Raw genomic sequence first — 21212 nt, forward strand, 5'->3', positions numbered from 1 at the left:
GTCACGTGCCCATATATATAGAGACACATGCACACACAAATTGTGCACACAAACACATATAAATCATCACTGTTTAATAAAAGAGAGAGTTGCCTTTACAGACTTGGGGTAGGGGTGCAAAAGAAAAAAAAAAAAACAGACATGGAGCGAGCTGTCTACTGTCTCCAAACAAGCAATCAGGGAGGCTGCTAATCCCCAAGGGCAGAGAGACAATTACAGTAGGTTGAACTCAACCACCTGTGAAATCCCGGGGAGACAGTCACAGGGGGAGACACACCAACCAACCAGACAACCAGGGTTTCTCATTCTCTTATTCTTCCTTTAGCAATTCTCACCTCCCGACTCCTCTTGTTCTGCATTCTGCCATTAACAGCCCAAAGTATCCCTGTGCCTTAGGTCGTTGTTTCGATTACTTTGTCTCTCGCATACACTCGTGCAAAGACTGTCTCCCAGCACGCAGGGTCTGGAGAGTTCCTGGATGATGAGACAAGGAACAGCTAATTATGTCACCTCATTGAGGAAAAGCACCATCCTTGTCATGGCCTCTTTCTCTCTCACTCTCTCGCACTTTCTCAAGTGTACTTCTTCATTGAAGGGCACCTAAAGTTTTAAATGCAATGCACTTTCATTGATGATAGAGAGCTATCTAGGCCAAGAGAATACATTTCTCTAGAAAGCATTTGTCAACTCCTATGAGGACAACTTGAGCCCTGAGGTGGTCATGGTGACTTAGCAGAGGTGGTAAATACTGTACATGCTCACATGTCTTGAGTACACATGTATGCACACACACAATGATCAAGATGCACATGTACTAAATGCTCAAACACCCCTATCACACACACACACACACACACACACACACAGACCTAATAGCCTTCAGCTGTGGGTCAGGTCCCCCTTCATATCGGTGTCAGCATTTTCTTGACATCTGCTCCCCAGCAGTGTGAGTATATATCCTGATACTTACTCTCCTGCTCATCATTCTCACCTGTCATTCACAGACCAGACACACACAGGCATGCAGAAAAGACTGCCAACAAATTCAGTTCACAGGGCATTAGGACGGGTGACAAATTAAAGGAAAAACCAACATGAAGTGTCTCAGTAAGGTGTTGGACCACTACGTGCTGCCAGAACAGCTTCAATGTGCCTTGGCATTGATTCTACAAGTCTCTGGAACTCTACTGGAGGGGTGAACACCACTTTTCCAAAAGATATTCCCTCATTTGGTGTTTTAATGACGGTGGTGGAGAGTGCCATCAAACACGTCGCTCCAAAATCTCCCATAGGTGTTCATTTGAGTTGAGATCTGGTGACTGTTAAGGCCATAGCACATGATTCACATCATTTTCATACTCAAAGTATTCAGTGACCCCTCGTGCCCTATGGATGGGGGCATTGTCATCCTGGAAGAGACCACTCCCATCAAGGTAGATGATAGATATAGATATAGAGATCACTCAGAACAACTTTGATTTGCAGTAACCCTTCCCTCTAAGGGGACAGGTGGACCCAAATCATGCCAGTAAAATGCCCCCCACAGCAAAACAGAGCCGGATCCCCTCACTGTAGGGGTCAAGCATTCAGGCCTGTACAAGTTTTTCCTTTAATTTGTCATCCGTCTGAGTATGTCGTATTTTATATGAGGGCTCTGTTGGAATTCACTAAAAGTAAAGCTCTAACCCACTGTTATTACAGCTTAACTTTAGGCAAACAAAGACACAAACATATTCTGGCAGCCAATCCATCTGTTCAACTTTCTCTCAGCCAATCCGGAGGCCACAGAGAGGTGTCCAGCCAGTAAGATTACTCCAGATCTGATTGGCTAGAACAGGCTGACAGGCCAAAGCCCATGATGGCAACACTAAGCTGCCCCAGCTTAGACTGGGTTCTGTGGTGGACACCCACCCACCATCAGGCCCCAACACTCATTACCTATCAACTATGGCATGGATTAGGAGAGTCTGCTTGTTTGTGTGTTGGGAGGGAGAGAGGAGTCCAGAGGGGCTGGCTAGGGTGTATCTGTCTGTATGTTTTGGGAAAGTTGAACGGTAGGAGGAAAGAAAGAACAGACAACATGGATATTGTCAGCAGGGATGAGATACCAAGGAACAAGGAGGTGAAAAGACAAAACTGCCTGCAGGATTTAGGGCATGGCAGTTACAGGGTAAAAGGTGATGGCAACATCAGGATAATCCCTAAAGGTTCTTGGTTGATTTTGCAGCATAGAATCAAACCTATTCTATCACATTAATACAGTATCAGAATAACAATTTTGTGAAAAGGAGCCCCTCAACATTCATGAATGTGGTCTGCGTTTTTGGGGTCATATTCATGACATGACAACTCCCACACATGACAAAGCACAATAGGACCTTTAGGGCTGTCAAAACAAGGGCAGGCCAACAAAAACACACATACATGCAGACACACACACGCACACACCGTCTCTCTTCTAATGGACATGTCCTTTTGGCTAAATCTTGCCAATCAGCGAGAACGATTTTTACTTGAAACAATAAAAGCTACACTGCATCAAGAAAAATACTCAGGAGAAACTCAAGCAGAAATGCACACAGAAACACACACACACACACATACACGCATATAAAGTAGGACTTGTCGTTGCCAGATTCATGGTCAAGTGAATGACAGGCAGACTGAAAGCTGTACAGAAAATCGTGGCCCCATCATGAAAGAATTATCAAATAAACAACAGATTAACAGATGAAGAGCAGCAGTTTTTAGCCTGCGGACAACTGGCTCTGTTGAACTGCATGTGGTGCAATTGAATAGACACGAACCAGTAGGGCTAGGACAAGAAAGCTACTCGCAAACAATTTTCCACCATGCAGCGTGTGAATAACAGTATCAATGGTATCAGCCAAAGTCATATTCTCATTACTTCATGCGGTATATGAGCCACTTGCTACTTCACATTCCTCTCGAGGCACTCAGACAGCACAGAGACTGTCCTTAGAAGGCCTTGCAAATTGAGGGCTTGTGACATCATCATTTTCAGCACCATCATACTCCAGTATCTATTGTTATTCCATTGTTATTTTCCATCTTGGCCTTTTCTGGATATGTGGAACACCTGATCTTCATTCTCCAGACAGGCTCAGACATGAGGTAAGAAGGGAAAGATCTTAATGATGATGAAGTGGATGAATACCAGAAACACTATTCAAGCACTGTTACTTCTATCCATGTAACCTGCTTGTAAAGAAGCTGTGAGAGGCTTATCTCCATGTCTGTGTAAACACCTACATAACAAATATGTTTGAAGGGACTGTAATTTCAAATTTCAGTTCATTTGTAGGATGGAGAACATTGTGTGCCACTAATATATCCTGATACCCAGATGACATGTACAAGTTAAACATGACAGTAACAATTTCCATGACAACAATGTCTGAAAATAATAAATTCTCCATTACCGTTTTCTGACCTATGTCATTCTCTATTACAGCATCCGTTTACATATGACAGGAGTTTTCCATATTAGAGACCAAGACCAGTAGTGTTGGCCTGCGTCTAAGCAGTCCATTGTCTTATAAAACTAATTGCATGGTACCGAAATTCCTGTAACATTAAAAACATCTGAAGCATGTCTCCAAGCCTGTGGGATTGTGCTAGAGGTTTTGGGGAGGAAAAACTGTCTGTTTTGGAAATTTTAAAATTTAAATGACACTGCAATTACTAGCGGGAGGACAAGCTTGGGCAACTACTGCACTGCTTGATTCAGTTGGGCGTAGTACAAAGCCCTTTGGCAGGCAAGATCTAGCTGAAACAGGCTTTGTATCTACAGCAGAGCCTTGTTTATCCAGAGCTCAGACATGTGAACTGACCGGGCTACCAAAGAGGAAGCACGACCAAAAATACACCCAAAAATAAACACCAAACAAACAAAATGCAAACAAAAGTGATAACATGCACAGATTGTTTCACTCTCCAGAAGTACCATCATTTTTTTCAAGGGTTCCAGTAAGTGTTTTGCTTTACTGAGAGCAGGATCAGATAATGACAAAGCAGACCATCTTCCACCAAGCACTACAGGCTGAGAAAAAGGCCCACATACTCTCTTTTTTCCCTGTCTAACCTCCCTGATCCTTCTCCACAGGTCTATTGCTGCCAAACCCACAGAAGAAGGGAAGAGGGGGGGAGTGAAGCCATGCCCATTCTTTTGGGTTACACACTTGCCTGCACACCAGCTACCGTGACCTTGGGGAACTGAGTAGAAACTTTTTTTTTGGATATATAAGCATTATTTGCAAGTAAGAAAACAAATACGAAGTCATTTAGTTATTTATTTCTGTATTTGGATTCAAATAAAGGGTGTATGTTCAGTTATAGGTCAGTAAAAAGCTGGGAAAAGTTTTCATGTTAAATACTTTGCAGAAGGTAGCATTCTGGGGTATCAGTCCCAGGCAGTGGTAAGTACAGCATGTACCAGAATAACAACCCACCAACCACTGTATCTTAACATCTCTTTCCCATCCATCATCAACAACCCAGTGTCCAATCCCACCCAACCTGAGCCATCCAGCCCCAGCTTGCCCACTTTTGTCTCAGCACTTACCCTGGAAGGCGTCCGAGTGGCCTGAGATGAGGTGCTCAAGCTCATAGCTGTAGGAGTGAATGTTGTGGAGGGTTTCTCGTTTTACAGCGAACTGGTAGCTCTCCTCCATCTTCCGGGTGCAGCAGGATGGACCATGGTGCTTACAAATCAACAGATCCACATCTGGGAAATTAAAGCAGACATGGACACATACCATATGTCTTAAATTGTTTATCAATATTTTTTTTTAGTAATCACTTTCAAGTCAGTGGCAACACATTGCATCAAGCATATCACAGGAAGTGGAAGTGAAAAGGATCTTCAAGATCTCAATTTGAATAAGATGATAAATTCTTGAAGAATGCAAAAGTCTTTTATCCTATGAGATATATATTTATATCTGGTATATGATTCTACATTGTGCTGCACGAATATGTGTGAGTATATGTATAGTGTCCTGAGTATGCACATAGACAGACAGGCCATAACTCCACTGGGAGACAGAAGAGGCACCATGGGAGGGTGAGAAAGTAGACCAAGAATTCAACGATGTTTCTTGCTATAAATATGGTCTTAGCTAAATATAAAATATATTTGGCTCATACGACTGCACACATGTTGTTAAGTGCTGTCAAGATGTACATTTGTAAATGCATATGCACAAAATATATGCATCTACTTGCATTTTACAATGCAAACATGCATAACCCGCAGTCACTCACACGTGTACATGCACACGTATGCCCCAGTAATTCTTGTGAAATCACCTCTGAAACTAGACAGTCATTAGACATACCGCTGCAATTCTGAACAACCACATGAAGGCAATGACCTAACTGCAAATACTATGATCCAAAGAACAGCTCAATCAGGCACAATTACATCAGCCCAAACAGAGTCCACCCTGTCCTGCCAGTGTCACCTGCTTCTCACCATCGCTACATATATAAACACTGTCATGACATCACTGAGGCTGGTCACAATTAGCATGGGCTATTAAAACTGTCCTTTCCCACACATTTCCTTGCCCAAATCCACATGCACATGGACATTTCCATAATGCAGGAGTCTGATATGATAACTCATTTTACAGGGGGGGAAGGGCTAGAAGGGGGTGGCTAGAGGCAGGTGTTGTAACCAGAGCCTAAAGCATGGCCTTAGGACAGACCGCAAGACCAGTGCCTCACCGTCCAAATCCCTCCATGAAACACAATAGGGTTGCATTCTCAATCCCTCTTTCCCTTTCTGCTCCCTCTCTCCCATTTGCCTGGCATATCCTAGTGAGGCCTGGGTGTCTCTTAATTACCCAGAGAGGCTCCATTTGTTCCCATCCCTGAGCCAGACGAGTGAAGTCATAACTGGCTGTCCTGCCCCTTCCAGCTCATTATCTCCATCTCTGCAGCAGTTCACTCTTTTTATATTGACACTGTCTCCCTGTCAACAGTGTTTCTGGAAAATCCTATCCTGTTCTTTTTTATACAGAAATACCGCAATTTTAACAAAAATCCATTGCCTAAATCATCTGCTATTTCCTTACTTACCTCCTGCTGAGCTTCACAGAGGTGTTTTCAAATTTGATGAGTATGAGTATTCACAGATCTAGACATCCTTTAACATGAACTCTTCAACAAAATAGAGGATATATTAATGACATCTTTAAGGCTTAGACTAGCACCTAACTAGCCAATTTGGTAGGCTTTTCTTTAAAAATTGGATGTATTAGTCCTAAATCTGTATTTTTTGGTCTAATTCACTAAAACTCATCAGAACAGTACAGTAAGTGCCGGTGGCAGTCATGGGGTTAAACAAAAACCCCAACAAACATATTCACCCATTTAAAAATGCATTGCTTTGTATTGAGGGTAGAGCTAGTGTGGTGGTGGTGTACTGGAGTGAATTATAATGAATGGTATTCCTAATATTTTGTCCACTCCATTAACATACATGAGTGGGGCAAAATATTAAGAACATTTTTCAATGTAATGCACTCCAGTACACCACTACAACCTCAATAATAAACATCAAGTAGAATTATCACCTTTCTGACAATGTCAACAAAAACTGAAAATGTATAAGCTTCGTAAAAGTAGCATTTATGGCAGAGCTGTTGTACTGGATTTCATTAGATTGCACAGGTGTACCTAATAGGGGTGGGCCAGAATACAAATCTGTCCTCTGCTCCGCTGTTACATATATCAGCAGGTCTCAACAAGGGGAGTCACATCCACCTGCTACATGATGCACATTTCCTAATATGGACATCACTCCTGGAGTTGGGGGTGTTCCCCAGAGATAAAGCTGAGCTACTGACATGCACAAAGTGCTCTCAAAGGGCTCTCTATAACTTGTTGTTCCCCTTCTCCTTCCCACAAAGTTAGGTTGTAAAAAATAGGTAATAAATGAAAAGTGCAAAGTAAGGATCGCCTTTGAAGTTTTTCCTACACGTTACACGCTGTACTGTCTCTGTGTTATGGGTGTATAAATACCTACAGGTCTATCTGCGCAGTGGCAGTGTGCTAGATTTTAGCTCAGTAGTCACCACAGTCGTCTATGACCTGGGAGACTCCAGTTCGAGACCCGGACCTCCTTCATAAGCTTGTTTATTAATGAACACTTACTGTAACACTTTAATTTTCTAAAATTAAAAGCGTAATAAAAACAAAAAATAGGATTTTAAAGCTATTTCCACTTTTATTCGAATACAAATACAAATAATTTTGCTGCTTCAACAAATAGTGATACAAATACAAATACTGGGCTCCCTGCACATCCCTAGTGCCTAATGAAGTGGCCGATCAGTACATAATTTAATTTCATTTTAGCAATGTCATTTCACCATATTTGGTAGCTGTCCTCTCTCACCTTCTGTCCCTGACCCTGTTCTCTTGGCTGGCTGGCTCTTTCTCTCCTTTGTGTTTGTGTGTTATCTCTGATATGAAACTAATATCCAGGGACTCACACTGGAATCCAAGCTGGCCTCTCCGTCCCTTGTGAGTAGCTGCATGGAGTAAGTGATACTCAGAAAGACTTTGGCTGTTAAAGCCACCACAGCAGTCAGGACAGGCTGGCTGTTTCACGAATATACCAGGCCACTTTTTGGAATCATTAGAAGCCATGTCACTACTCCCGTGTGCAACAGCAAACAACCTGCTGAGTCTGTTCTTTCTAATCTTTGAAACATTTTATATACAGTATATCATCAAACAACATTTCAGTGGCTTCTGTCTGAAGGGTAAACTAAAATATTTATGGGGACACACGGTAGCAGTCTACCATCGACTTTTTTAGTTATTGAAGTCTACAATGTAGGATATATCTTTTCATATCTGACTCCCTTCTTTTTGAGTTACATTTATATTTCCAGGATACCAACTGCTCAACATACATATGCCTATAAAATGCATTGAACCTTTTGACGTTTTAATTAAATCAAAAAGTCTACAAATTCATCTAAATAAAAAATTGAAAACAAAATATTTGCACACCCTCTTAAAATGAATATTTAGTACTGTAGGTACTTTTGCAGTAATAACAGTCTTTAACATCTGGACATTAAAATTTCCCCCCATTCTTCTTTGCAAAATTACTCAGGCTCTGTCAAATTGCTTGGGGACTGTGACTCAACAGCAATTTTCATTTTTTTTCTGCCACACATTTCTGATTTGGATTGAAATGGACTCTGACCAGACCCTTCCAAGAAATCAACAATGTTGCTTTGAAGGCAGTTCTGTGAAGTTTTCACTTTATGTTTGGCCACGTTATCTTGCTGGAAAATAAGGCAAGATGTTATGTAAGTTTACTGCAAAAATGGCTTTCTCTTTGCCATGAAGCTGCAACTGATACTGACTGCTGTCTGGGTGCTTTATCAGCACCCCCTCCTCCCCTTCCAAGTGCGTAGGAGAACTTACGGTGGCCACGAAACTCATGAAAAATGTGAAAGGCCCTCTCTAGAGCCAGTGTTTGGTTTGTCCATTCTGGGCTACAGTAGAAATATGGCGGTGCAACATGGTAGTCTCCGTGGAAGATAATCCGCTCCCTATGTCGATATAAAGGGCTCATTCTAAGGTAACGAAAACACGATTGTTATTTTCAGGTGGTTATATGCTAGGGATGCACGATAATATCGGCATGTCACCGGTATCAGCCAATAAAGCCTTTACAATGACATATCGTTATCGGCCAATTCGTCGCCTTCTCCTCGACCGCCTGGCTGTGCTTCCCTCCATGGACTGTTTCACCCTGATGGTCCCGGTGCCTCCTCCACAAGCTCCACTTCACTCAGCTGCCGGACAGACTCGCTGCTTCTTCCCAATTTAACCTGAAGCACAGGCTAGCTGGCTGTGCTTCCGTCCAGCCATGCTGCGGCTAATGCTTCGCTAGCCTCCCAGCTAGCCCTGGCTCTCCATGTGGATCCAACTGAAGCACCATCCCCCAGTTTGTTATTCAGGTTAAATCGGGAAAAAGCAGCGAGTCTGTAGGGCAGCTGAGTGAAGTGGAGCCTGCGGAGGAAGCACCACGTGAAACAGTCCACGGAGGAGCTGCTGTGTTTGGCTGCACAGATAGGAAACACCTCAGTTCACAAGATGTACCACTGTTTGAAAAATTTTTTCTTCTTTTTGGTTTATAACAGCAGATGGCAACCAGCGTATTAGGTGCATTACTGCCACCTTCTGCTCCTGACTGTGGATCAGAGATTAAATCCTGCCCATTAATCCTGTCTGTCTAATAAACTCAAATAAAACTCTACTGCTCCTCCCACTTGGAAGGTTCATTAAAGTTTTAATGCTGAGCTCCTGAACTCCAGTACAATCTTAGTTTTGTCTATGATTGCATGCATAATAGTCTCAGCCAGGTGGAAAAAAAAAAAGTGCATATATCGGTATTAGCAATCGGCCACAGTGAGTTGGAAAATATCACAATATTGGATATTGGCAAAAATCCAATATCATGCATCCCTATTATAAACTAATTAAAGCATACTTATGAATATTATATTCCATGTCTGCCAAGTACGTTCCACTATAAGCCACTAAATTCTACACACTGCACCTTTAAACTGCAACCATGAGCCCATAGCTCCTTCAGAGTTGCTACATGTGTCTTTGTGGCCTCCCTCACAGGTGCCCTGCTCACATAGACATTCGACTTTTACGGCCTATTTCTTCTTTTTTTATGATTGACCTTTCTGTACTTTGAGTAATTGGAAACTTTCCTGTTATCTCCCCTTAATTGGCACTCATGTGACTTCCTACAGATGCTTGGTTATTAACCACACTGTGAGTAGTAAACGGGCTAAATACTTTTGCAACTATTACTTTTTGCTTGAAAAGCTGCATGAGACTGTGAACAGAGCCCCAAAAGGCCACATCAAAAAGGCCCAAATTGTGAGTGCACTTGATAAAAAACTGAAAATGTTTTTTTAAATGTTGAAAATCATGACAACATATTACCAAGAGACGTCCTTACAAGTCTGATTTATTACCCTTTTTTCATGAAGTGTGGATGTTATTTTGAATCCTGGCTGTACCCCTTCCTCTGATAAAAACTTTGCTGAATTGTGACTTGATATATCCAATAGGCCAAGAAGACTCTACAGGTCCTTTATAATTAGTGCCAAGAGTATGCTACTCATTCTGCCTTGCTAAACCTTCACACACTTTACTCTTTAGACTGGATGTCAACTCTGAATCCTAATTCCCTTAATCGTCCTCAGGTGACAAATACCTCTGGAGTAATTTGCCGTATTAAAGCCATGGCTCAGGGGTCTTGACTTGTTAGTCACAATCCCTTCAGCAACACCTCAGTGCCCTTCATTGCACAAGTCAAAACTCTTGAGTGGGGAAACTCTGCCATTCTATAATTGCACAGCTAACTCACATGCCATTCTCAATGTGTGGTATTAGCTGAGGTGAATACAGTATACTGCTGAGAAGGTAGTTATGTTATTACAGCCCTTTTCAAACACACACATGCATTAACTACTGCACTTATAAAATGATTTTAATGCAGCTCACATCTCCCCAATATGGTATGGAAATTTTGATTTGATTTGGAAAGCGTTGATGACCTGGAGGGTTGCGGTTTCCTGATGCTGCTTTTTTGATATTTTTACAAGAACAAGAATAACTTTGTTAGAAAGTAGGTAATTAATGCAGTTACCCTTCTCCTGCCTCAGGAAGCCAGTTCCCTTTGAAGTCGTCTGATCCACTGAACATACAGGATATTTACTCTATACAGATTTGCTGGCTTGGGATGGACCATACTGAATGAAAACACATCTCAAACGGGCTTTACCGCATACCTGCATTTTTGGACAACCTTGAAACTGAGCTGTAATGTTTAGCTCTCCCAGACCCCAAGCTGCAACTGCCATCAGTGATTGGCACGGTGTCCAAAGCCATGCCAAAGGGAAGGGGTCAGACAGACTGACAGAGCTAAGAGAGCCAAGTAGAGGACTGGAGGACAGATGGATGCAGACATGATGAAGCAGCATTATACTAGAGCGTTGTTCAGCCCCTGGCAGAGTAGGCTAATTATTTTATATTCAAGATGATCTGTTGAACAGTCTCTCAGAAACCATGTGCACATATACTATTTCTATTCCTAGAGCTCAGCAAGGGTCATCTTTTCTAGATGGTTGTATTATTTGATAGGTAGATGATATACTTGGCAGTCTAATAACCTTATAAAATTGCATCTGTCTCTACCACCGTAGCAAGCCAAGAGGGTGCAGTAGCACACAATCAACTGAAACACAAGATAGACTTAGGCTGAAATCCAATAAGAGATGTTGTGTAGATCCTGACTCAGACATGGTAATCAGCTTCAGACTGGCACAACACTGATAAGGCAGGAGTGATCGGGTGGACTTGAGAAAGAGCATCTGAGGTGCTTGTAAATTCAACTGTCTATACTGTGTCTTCTTACTTGAAGATATACATCTGTTGCTATTTTTTACCAACAATATCTTTTTTCTAATGGCTTCAGTTTTAAAAAACTCACTGGACTGGAGATGTTCTTCTGTTAATCTTACATGAGATTGAAGTAAGTGGTTGAGAGATGGCCTGGAAAAGAAAACACAGATGCTCAACAATTTTTAGTGTGTATGGAGTAGGAGGTGTGCACCATGTGTTTGCTCTCTCAGTGAGAAAGGCCAAGTTAAAAAGGGAATCAAAATAACTACAGCCAATCAAAGACCATGTTGAGCTTTGAGAGCTTGCCAAGGCTTTTGACGCTGTAACTGGTTAAGGATGTGGCGACATGTGATAACACAGTGTGTTCCCATTCCCTCGCTATTAACACATGACCCTGCTTGCCTTGTATTAAAGATATAAAGACACTTTCTCTTTCACTCCAGAATAGCTGTTAATGACTCAGTAAATCAGTGAATGGCAGTAGTAAAATGAAAAACGGTGAGTGGTATGTACACAATCAGATAAGCCTTGCTCAATGAGGGAGTTTTAACTGAGCTGTAAAATAGGCTGATCATATCACAGGACTGGTGTGTCTGCGAATAGCACTGCTAGCTGTCTGCCTCCCAAATGATCTATCTCCAAAGGGCTATATCAGCACCCTGCGGTAATCTCAATATGTAGTATTTGGCTGTGTACCACAGTACCAAAGTGGCCATAACTCTTCAAAATAATGTCAGGATAAGCAACTTCATGTCACTGATTATCTACGTTACCTATGCTGAATGAGGCAGGGAGATAAAGTCACTTTTTATAAATTGTGGCCCAAAAAACAAACATTTAATGTCTGGAAAGCAAATTTTTTAGTCTAAAATAATTCAATTCAGAGACATACTAGTAAAATACTGCAGAGGCTTCTCAGGGCCTCTCATTAACACAGAACCTAAGCAAGCACCTGCAATTAAATCTGCTTTTTACTAAACATTTGAAGTGACTTATCGTCTACATTGTTGAGAGGGGGATTCATGTATGACTGGCATTTTAAAGCATTAATTCTCCTACTAATGGAGAAGAAATAGCAGTAATAGTAGGAACTAATTCAGTAAAATAACTTGTGTAATCATTTGTTAATAAAATATGTGTACTGTAAAAGCCTTTTTTTTATTATAAAATCATATCCAGTTGGTCAGTTCTTAAGTTCCCTGCTGCCACACTCCTGGTGCTTAGTGAGAAATCAGTTCACCACACATGAATGAAACGTAGCACTGTATCCTAAAGCAAACATCAGACTGTGAAAAGTGCTGAAGTTTTGCCACTTCAAATTTCAAGAGTTGCTTTTGTTGGCATTTGATCTGAGAACTGAAGCAGAGTAGCATAATTGTGTACACACACACACACACACATATACACCAAATCTCCCACTCAAACACCCCCTTGCATTGGTCACTGCTTTGAAGACGAGATTGCGCCTGACCCAAAACAACCTCTCCAGGACAAGTACAAACAAAAAGCAAAACAACATTTAAGCCCAAAATGTACTTATGAAGCGACAGCAATGTTTGATTAGCTGTGAAGGGAGAGGACAGCAGAGAAGTGGTGGCGTGTGAAAGCACGAAAATGCAGTTCAGCGCACCTTTTAAATAACACAAATATTTATATCAATTGCTAGTTCAGACTAGTGAGTAGCAGATGATTGTATCTGGATTATATCAGCACTATTTTACTCAAATTATATTACTATAGATAGAAGGTGTGTTTCACAAATAAAATATCTTATGAGGGTTAAAGGTGGGGAAAGCAATTCATTAAAACTAAAGATTATCACACTATACAGTACGGCCTGTATGGTTTTTTTTAATCTGTTTGCTGCTCAGTGTCAGGTAAAATGCTCATTGACAGCTGAAACATCAGACTGAAATACTCATATGCAGCTTCTGCCAATGCACTGCAGACTGTAAAAGTTTGTCACGCAAGCCTTGCTTCAGACTGCTGACATGCTCAGAAGACCGAGGTCCTTCTGTTGTCTTTAAGAGCTAACCCTAAACTACAGCTTCCAATGAAACTGACATCCTCTGTTGCTAGTAGTGACACCCTGCTAAACAAACATATCAAGTGGTTTGGATGCACCTCTAGGTATGTTACCCACTAAGCTATCTATTGCTCATCTCGCTGTTACAGCGTGCAGACTCAGACTGGGTGATACTTAAGCTGCTACCAACTTGCATATGACACGATTTCAGTTACAGTATAGGATTCTGGTCTGTACTCATATTGGTACTTGTACAATGCATATCTACTGGTATTTGAATATTTGTAAGGCCAGGAGATTTACAGTAACTAAAGATCAAATGATTTAAAAGACTGGATTAATCATAAAAATGACCACTGAATAACCCAATTTGTTGTGTTCAAATATATGACAACTGGCAGGAATGGACCTACATAGATCAAACATGACATGATTAGTCAAAGTGATGAAGGGTCTTACTATGCTTGCAGTATAACTTTCAAGCAAAAACAGCATAGTTGTACCAAAGCCTAAACCCGCACAAAATGCATTTTGCGTCCAAAGCAGATTTGGAACCAATGTTTATCCTCACAAAATAACTTTTTCCTCTGTGTGCAGAAGGAAAGCACATACCACAAAAGTTTCAAGGCATTTATAACTGTTTTCAAGCATCCCTCGAACAAAAATCTGACAAAAGACAGGAAACATTTGGGAACCATGTCAGCAGAGATGCCAAAAGACTCTATAAGCCTGCTGGACAATCTTTTCTGATAAACTGTGGCCCATGAGCTCAACTCATGTACTGAGAGACAATATGTGTTGTAAGATTTAAGGGTTCGTCAGCCCAAATCTCTAAAGCCTTATTGCCAAAAGAATTGTTGATGACTGACTTGCACAAATCAATATGCAGATGACAAATCAATCACCCTCTATTGCGGACACAATCTTGCAGCCTCTTTATCTACAGAGACTAAACCACATAAGACCTCTGCCTCATATTAGACACTGTTCTAGCTCAAAAACCCTGTCTCAGTAGCTTGTGAATGTACTGAGCAGCTTCTCAAAGGAAATTTGCAAAATAATTATGTAATCTCTCAAAACAGCCTGCTTGTATGGTGAGAAAGTTTTTAGAGAGGGTTTGGGAAAAATCAACAAGCGCTAATGCTTTAAGCCAGACATATCATCCGTAACTTAAACATGTAATACGTAATATACAGGTATATCAGGACATGTGCAGTCTGAACACTGATGCTCAGACTGCACAGTGATCGGCAGATACGATACCAGGAATGAAAAGGGTTTTTTTTTTCCAGACACACTTCACCCTATTTAAATAATTTCTGATTTTGTTGTGTGCTATGTTGTTTAGAGTAATCATTATAACCAATAGCATCCCCCATACACAACAGACTTAGCACACGGACTTTATGTCCAAAACCTTTTAAAGGTTTATTCACTAACATTACTAAATAATACAACATGGAATAATATAACAAAAGTGAAGACAGACAGCAGTATCTGTTCTGTCTCACAACCTTTCAATGGCTGCTGTCACTTCATTGAGCTTTTGTGTGTCAGTGTATACTGACCCACGTGTGCTTTTGACAGGAGCAAAGAATGCTTAGATAAATTTAACACTCATTAAAAGTCTTTTTTTAAGTCTAGAACTGAATCATTGCCGTATAATTGCACTTTTCACACATTTTATAGGTTCTGGTGTTCATGGCTGAAATGGCTATGGTTGTACTTAAAACAAAATCAGCGGCTTCTGTCTGCGGATCTATTATCACCACTGTATAATGTTTGCAGTGCGCTTTAGCCAAAGTGCACTTCACTATACTTGCCAAACCCACTGGCTCACCTGTGCCAGGTGTCTCCGGTACGCGGTGCAGCGGCCCGACCTGCCGCAGCTGGAAAGCGGTCCTCACTTCATGACAGCTGTACGCGTCCACGTCGATCACGTTCACCGCAAATATGACCGCTGACAAAATCCAAAAGGGTCCGCAAGAGGTTACGCGTGGGCATATTCCTCGGGACATGGCCGCATCTCACACCAGGTATCCTTGTGGATAGCCTACTGTAGCCTGATTGGAAACTGTGTGACAGTGTTGAAAACAGACGGCACTTAAGCACAATGAAGCGACGATGACTTTTAACATCTGACAGACCTCTCCGACTGATTCTCACATTATTGGTTGGGATGAGTGTGAGCGCCTCACAGGAGAGGTTTGGGGGTCTTCTCTTGGACAGAGGAAGAGTGGTGTGAGTGGTGTGGGGCTGAAGCCAGTCTGTCCCGCGCTCAACACTTTGCAGTGGTCGGCTGTCTGCATGCCTGTTTCCAAAGCCTTGCGCACACTCTCCCCTCCCTTTCTGTTTACTTCAGCTAAGTGCCCCCAACTAAAACTCACTACAATATCCTTATAGGGACTTGCAGTGCCAGTTTCCTGATAAGAACATTGCAAATCCCAACAATTTAACAGTTTCATTTGGTATCAATAAACCACGAGGGAATGCTCATTATACAGTATATTTCTATCTACAGCATTTGTATCAATTGAACGTTTTGCTGCAACTTTTCATGCCCCTCTGGAGATCACTTAACTCGAAACTATTTTTGTAGCAACTGTTTCACGATTAAATAATATAAAGCAATACATTACATAAAATTATTCACCGTTAGGATTAGGCAGCTTCAATTGTACTGGCCCACCTCTGATCTACAAATTTAAGTCAAATTAAAAAACCTCACCTTTGCTTGTCAAGTTATTCATCTGGATTATTTAAAATAGCCAAAAGGCTATCTACAAAAAAAAAGAGAATAAAATGTTGAAAGGGCGCTGATTTTCTAGTTCTTTCTCTTCTTTATCAGGACTAGGGATAATGATAAAAATGGATTGTAGACATCTGTAGACATCTAGGCACACAACATCTCATTTTGTGAGTATGGTGATTGTAGAGTAGGCCTATAGCAATTGACTCTACCTGCGTAAAGAAGAATCCATGTGTTTAATGTTGCTGTAGTGTGAAAAGCCTTAATGTCTTGACCTACATTGCTGCCATCTGCTGGTGAAACTGTTTAGTTAAAAACACAACCAAATAACGTTTTCCCCCTACAGAATGAGGATTATGGAGGCTTTCACGTTAAATTTCATACCCTGTCTGTCTATAGAGGTATCAGTTTAGAAGTCTTGGAGAATTAAAACATATAATCAAAAACATCAAAAGTGATTCAAAAATTAAATTGCGTTTATTACATCATAATGATATGGGTTTTTTTTTCAGATTTGGTGTTCAATAATATAAATACACATCAGATTTAAAATTGAGTAAACATGCCCAGATGAGAGAGCATGGCCAATGCAATAATTCAATGTAAAGTGGACACACAAAACATAATAAAAATGCAATTAGCTAACATCCCGGTATTTTCAAATAAAAGACATTTGTTTTCTCATGCAGACACGGCAGGTGTGTGTTTTGCACTACTTTTCAACGTTTCTCACCACATTTCCTCACATAATTTTATACTATAGTGTTCCTTTTACACATTTTATGTTAAATACTACCCTCTCCTGGACAGATGTGGTACTACATCTGTTTTATAATAGTTACAAAGAATTTTGCAATCTGTTTTCAAAGACTTGGTATATAAATAAATTATATCAAAATTGTTGTTATCTAGTGGGATGAGGGCACATGTTGCGTGTACTTCATTCGCAGGTCTACTACCGTGGAGCTTTCCATTTTTATTGTCCTGTTAACCCAGTGGTTCTTAAACTTTTTCATGTCAGGGACCCCCAAACTGACACAATTTAGACCGCGGACCCCCATTTGATAAGATTTTGTCCCAGTGCCCCATCTGATAAGATTTTTGCTTTTAGATGTTTTATTACATAAAGTATATGATATCCATGACCAAAATAGTCATAGATTCTGTCAGTGTTACTTATAAATGGAATTATAGTGAAATTAAATTATTCTCCTTTTTGCTAGAGACCCCCTGGAACTCCCTCAAGGAACCCTGGGGATCCCCGGACCCCACTTTGAGAACCAATAGGACTTAATTTTCATTTTAACTTTAGGGGAGAGATCTACTGGTTACTGCTCAAGCTACAAAAACTATTGTCGTCACCAACAAGAGCAGTATGTTCGTAATGGAAAGCTATTCTCATGTGCAATACACTTACGCTATTTGACCTTTTGGCACTTAACATGGCATCCTGACCTGAGCTGTGTACTGAGAAAGAGGAAATGGTATGTTGGCTGTAATTCTGGCTTAAACAGCATCTCTATAGCCCATATTTGGAAATTGGCTCTATAAGTGTATGTAGAAATCACTGACAGTAAATATTGGAAGCAGGTAACAGCACAGGCTAAATCTCAGGTAGTCACAGTGAAAATATCACCTTCTGAAACACCTTTCAGACCAGCCAGCAGGGCTGGTATCCTTGTCGAATGACAGCTTATAAACTTGCTGACCCCTGTGTGTCTAAGTCTGAACTATAATATCTACAACCCAGCCTGTACTTGGACAAGGCCCCACCGTCCAGTGACCTCCATAACACACACACACCAATGCTGCCGCCCCTAAACAGGGCACTGACTCACATTAGCTGTCTGCTATTCCTCCAATGGTTTGGAAACAAGAGCAGCCAGGTCAGTGAGCTGGCTGATGTGAAAAGCAAAAACGTCTCACCACACAAACAACAAACAAGGAAACAAGGCATGAATGTCACTAGAACTATCTTTGCACACACAGCAATGAGGAGAGAGGCTGCCCTTACAGATAGCCACCAGTTTGTCTAGTCCAGGGGTTCAAATGGGTGGGTTAACACAGTGCTACAAGACCGGCAGACAAGTCCTGTGATGAGTAAAGTAAGCAGGGGCCACAGTTGCTGTGCTCCCTTGAGAAACGACTCACTAAAGAATGAAATCCTACAATCCTATTGTCAACCAAAACATGCAAAGATGAAACACCAGTTACACAGATGTTACGTATAAAGACTTAAAGCCCTTTATTCAGCATCAAGTACTACAGGCATGGAGCAATATTCCAGTTTCCTTCCCTGTTTCCATCGGTAACAAGTTTCTGTCTGTTGGTATAAAGCATTCCAGCAGAGGATGCTCTTGAGTTAAGTACAGTCTGAATTATGGCCTTATCATAGATGTGATTCTGATTTACTCAGGTGATTATGTTACTGCAAAGGCAAAACATAGCAACAGATAATCTGAGTGGGGATGCCATGTGACCCTTAATTGTGACAAAAGATCTAGCCTCTATAGATGAGGCTAAAGCAGTCTGTCAAGGAGTCTGCATTAGTACCTTATCCTTCCCGGCAACTTTGGATGCACTAGCAGCACTCTGGATCATCCTGCTTATTCTGTGAAAAGCTATTCAGCAAGGGATATGCCAGAGCATTCTGATCCAACATGCCACACTGGTAAACTACAAGGGTAAGTCCATATGATTTTGAGGCAAAGAGGTCCTCTTCTCTCTCTTCCATCTCCACTTGGGTAAAATACGCTCTCAGCAAAGACTCTCACTCATACATGAAATGTATGTGCTATAGCTTTGACGATGAGAACCATAAGCTCTCAGATATTTTTTTTTTCCATTCCTGGAATGCCGATATGATCTTAACTAATATGATCTCAACACCCCCAACGTTTCATGTCAGTGATCAACAAATCAAGCGATCCATCAAGATTCAGATAGTCTCAGCAGGATGTGAAGCTTGGTAGCCAGTATCGGAACTGACTCTTGTGTCCCTCTCTATGCTTAAAATGAAACTCACCAGTATGGAGTAGTTATATTTTGAGTTTTGCTCACAGGAATACTGTCACAGCATACATCTCATGAATCAATGTACATATGTTATTTTAAATATGGGGCTAGATTGCTTCTTTTCTTGCCTAAAGAAGTCCAAATACATCTGAGGGGTCCAATATGACCTCCAACAGACAGCTGCTGCTTAAGAGATCAAACATTTGCTTCCGCCTCCACGATTGGTAAATGATCACTACACTACAGTTCCAATGTGGAGAGAGCATACAGGGTAAAGCAGAAAGGTCATATTAAGCAACTATGGTTTATCCCAGCAGGACTTGGAGAGGTAAACATCAGTTATACTGTCTCTCAAGGACAGGAGCATAGCTCCAACTAGCTGTTTGCAAGGCTACTGTCATAAGCAGTAATTGCAGGAAAACAGTGTAGCCCAATAAAAGGCATAGACGTGTTAAAGTACAAGACAATGAGAAATAAACTTCTGGGTTCTTGGCTGTACATCACCTAGGTACATGTGACTTTGTGTGTAGGCCTATGATGGAGTAGCAGTAATAGCATTTTGTCTCTGGTTCAAGTTCTCCAGTTACACAAAACAAAAGAACCTTGATAACCAAACAATGGCATATTAAATTTACACATTGACAAAGTAGTGTATTAGTAACATATTCTGAAATAATGTGCCTCCAGCTTTAGGTTTCATCACATGAATAAGCTCAATCATTCAAATACAGTCTGCTGAAAGCTTCAATTGCATCAGAATGTGGAATATAGTATCAAATTTCTCACCTAGATTTCTCCTCCTCTGTTTTCTTCTATGCACTGCAATTAAAATGTTTATTCTTCTATAGGCACCTTAGATTCCACCTTAATCAGTGCCAGAATGGCAATGAAGCTGCATGGGGACAGAAAATAATAAGGTACGTTAATTCAACTTTAGGAGCAAATAAACAGGATGTCATTGCGTGCCACCTATGCTGACAAAGCAATGCCTTGGGTGTTATTTGGGTGACAAAGTCCTGTTATTTTTAATTCTTGCTACACATACTAGTGTTCATTTCAGCCTAGCCAAGGACAAAGAGCACATATCTAAAATTAGCTTGGAGAGTAATATCTACTGTGTCTGACACACAGTACCTGAGATGTACCGCTTGGAGCAAAGGTGAGAAAGTTAAATGGGACCTGTTAATTTGCTCCATGCACGCGAACAGACTCTTATCATTTTCCACTCTTCGACATAGTTAGGAAGGCTAGCATATAAACCAGGCTTGTTCAAATAAAACAGTCGGCTTGGAAGATTTGGAAAAGGCCTGAAATGTGTTAAATACTACGAGAATCCACCACCATTAACGTTAGTCTACTGACCTCGATTACTGCTCACTTTAAGCTAACTTAGTTAACTTAGCTAGCTAGCTAACCACGACTCACATTATGTTAAATACAGTTACAGCAGGTGTTGCCAACTTACCTTAATGAGCATCCAAAATGAAGAAGGTGAGCTAACGTACCTTTCCTGCAAAAGAGTACACCAGTACACCACTGCAGTTAAAAAAAATCAAAATATTGTGGGCAGGTTTTAAACTTGAATAAGTCTTGCTAGTCTAACGTTATATGGTCAGGCCTTGGTGGATTTTCCTGGGAATATGCCCCTTTACTCTTGAAAGGCTCTTCATGGCCACAGAAATTCTCACATGGCCTCTTAAACTGTCAACATAAATCTTAACATTTGACAAATTTGATCTCATATTTATTGCACTTCTTTATATAAATCTCCAGATTCTTAAAGTCCCCTTCCACTCAAAATATCTGTGAATATCTGTGTTTTTCTTGTTCCTTTAGTTGGAAGTTTGAGCTTCACTGTGCAGAATGATGTATGTGCAGAGTTTGACACTAGAAGTCTGCTAAAGGAGGAAAGTTTCTCTTTGCTCACCAAAAATTTGAGTTTAA

At 40.9% G+C, this 21212-nt stretch overlaps 1 protein-coding gene across 5 annotated transcripts in view; it reads right to left on the bottom strand.

Moving 5' to 3' along the window:
• LOC137194156 (glypican-5-like) overlaps positions 1-20827 on the bottom strand; it is a 120185-nt gene extending 99358 nt beyond the window's left edge. Inside the window, exons 1-3 of one of the 5 annotated variants that reach the window (XM_067605771.1) lie at positions 20734-20827; positions 20055-20160; positions 4586-4747 (exon numbers count right to left, since the gene is read on the bottom strand). In XM_067605771.1, coding sequence (XP_067461872.1) covers positions 4586-4694 — 109 coding nt within the window. In that variant the 5' untranslated portion in view covers positions 4695-4747; positions 20055-20160; positions 20734-20827. Of the gene's footprint in view, positions 1-4585; positions 4748-15344; positions 15822-20054; positions 20161-20447; positions 20537-20630; positions 20686-20733 lie in introns of those variants that run through there. The other 4 variants (XM_067605770.1, XM_067605772.1, XM_067605767.1 and 1 more) reach the window with 4 other exon arrangements.
• Between the last annotated feature and the right edge of the window lie 385 nt (positions 20828-21212).

The sequence above is a fragment of the Thunnus thynnus genome, chromosome 12 (genome assembly GCF_963924715.1).
Source record: "Thunnus thynnus chromosome 12, fThuThy2.1, whole genome shotgun sequence".
Lineage (NCBI taxonomy): Eukaryota > Metazoa > Chordata > Actinopteri > Scombriformes > Scombridae > Thunnus > Thunnus thynnus.